The sequence below is a fragment of the Antrostomus carolinensis genome, unplaced genomic scaffold (genome assembly GCF_000700745.2).
Source record: "Antrostomus carolinensis isolate BGI_N321 unplaced genomic scaffold, ASM70074v2 scaffold27571, whole genome shotgun sequence".
NCBI classification, from domain to species: Eukaryota; Metazoa; Chordata; class Aves; order Caprimulgiformes; family Caprimulgidae; genus Antrostomus; species Antrostomus carolinensis.
In genome coordinates this window covers 23,573-25,172 of record NW_010292486.1, presented here as the reverse complement: position 1 = coordinate 25,172, position 1,600 = coordinate 23,573, and the positions used below count along the sequence as shown (strand labels likewise).

Genomic DNA, 1,600 nt, shown 5'->3' with positions numbered 1-1,600 from the left:
TTGACTAGACCCATGTCAGCAGAAGGCGAAATGCCATACCTCCGGCTCTTCTCTATCTCACCGTTCAGCACCTCCTTGGCCTGCATCACCTGCAGCCGGCTGCTCTCGGGCTTCTTGGGGGGATCCCTGGTGACAAAGTGGCCCCCCGAGTCGGTGTACTGCACCACCACTTGGGAGGAAGGGCCGAGGGTGAGGGTGTGTGGGATCACTGTCTGATGGGGGTGCAGGGGGACCGGGATGGTTGGAGGAGAGACGTTTCTGACAGTGCTCTGGGAAGAGCTGGAAATGTGGACATACTGGTTCTGCTGGGTGGGTGGAGGAGACCCAGCAGCGATCAGTCCAGGTGTCCTGACCAGGTGTGGCTCAACTTTGTGGCCCTGCTGGCTTAAGCCGCTCATGCTAGCCAGCAAAGTGGAATAAGCCTCCAGCTGGGAGCGCTGGGATGGAGTGGTCGCAACGGCCGTGGCCGCTGCCACGGCACTGGTCACAGAATTGGCTGTTGGGGAAATCATCTGTGAGGGGATGAATCCGGTGTACGACCCGCTGTACTGGGGCCCGACGAACTGGAAGGTGTGCGGCAGGTGTGTGTACTGCACGGGGGAAACAGGGGTCCCTGACTGGGAGAGGGCGGGCGAGTACACCGTGGGAAGAGTGGTGGAGACTGGAACGGACCTGGGCGCGCTGGGAGGGGAATAGTCCAGCCCTGCAGACAGCGACTTGTGCAAACCCTGCTGCAAGCCTGCCTCCGTCGCCGACGTCCCCCCGGGCCGGTGCCGGCCCCCCAGGCTGCCCTGGCTGCTGGGGAGCCATGCTAGGTTATCTGCACGGTGGTTCTCGTTTGGCAGGACCGGCTTCACCTCCGAAGGCAGGCTGGTGGCAGGGATTTCTCGCTTCTTAGGTGGCAGGCATTCATTGCTCCGCTCTTGGTTGGATTTCATCTTTCGCCGTCCCCCCTCCACTGTGCTTGCTTCACTGTCTGGCTGGCTCTGATTTCAGTCTGATAAACGGAAAATCACATTTGATTTCTGCAAGGGATCCAGTGACTTCATGAGGAATCATCTCCTTGTGAGCACGATTCTCTGACGGCTCCTCTGGATTCTGCAACGAGAGGGTGGACAAGGGAGGAGGGAGTCACACCGTCAGCACTGGGAAATGAGAACAAACGAGCAGACACCTTGAAACAGCAAGCGAGTAAAAGAAAAACCTCTGGAAAAAAACAAAACCAGTCAGGCATTGCTGCTCTCATGTCAAGGAGCAGTTGACAGCTGCGCTGTAAACAGCAGCGAAAATCCTGGGCACATCTGCTATCGCATCATGAAAATGATTAAAACTTTTGGCAGATCAGAAACTCTCTGCCTATAATTTGCTGCATTTAGTAGCGGTCACTTATTTCCCAAGGCTCACTTTCTCCTTCCTCTGGGAAAACCTTCCATGTCTCTAAGGTGCCCGGTTTGCTCCTTCAGCCTCTCCTTTCCCTGCAACGACAAGGCTGCCTTCGCCCTGCTGCGTCCTAAAAAGCACGGGAACATGCACACACAAAATATTTACATTAGCAACAAGTAGCTATTAGCAGCGTGGAGGGAAGGTGGTGGGTCACTGC

The 1,600-nt window shown here is 56.4% G+C and overlaps 1 protein-coding gene across 1 annotated transcript in view; it reads right to left on the bottom strand.

Annotated features, from left to right (window-relative positions):
• Nucleotides 1-938, bottom strand: part of ATXN1 (ataxin 1) — a gene marked incomplete at its 3' end in the record, with an annotated part of 1,911 nt that extends 973 nt beyond the window's left edge. Inside the window, exon 1 of the mRNA XM_029087223.1 lies at nucleotides 6-938. Coding sequence (XP_028943056.1) covers nucleotides 6-938 — 933 coding nt within the window. The remainder of the gene's footprint in view (nucleotides 1-5) is intronic.
• Nucleotides 939-1,600: the final 662 nt, after the last annotated feature.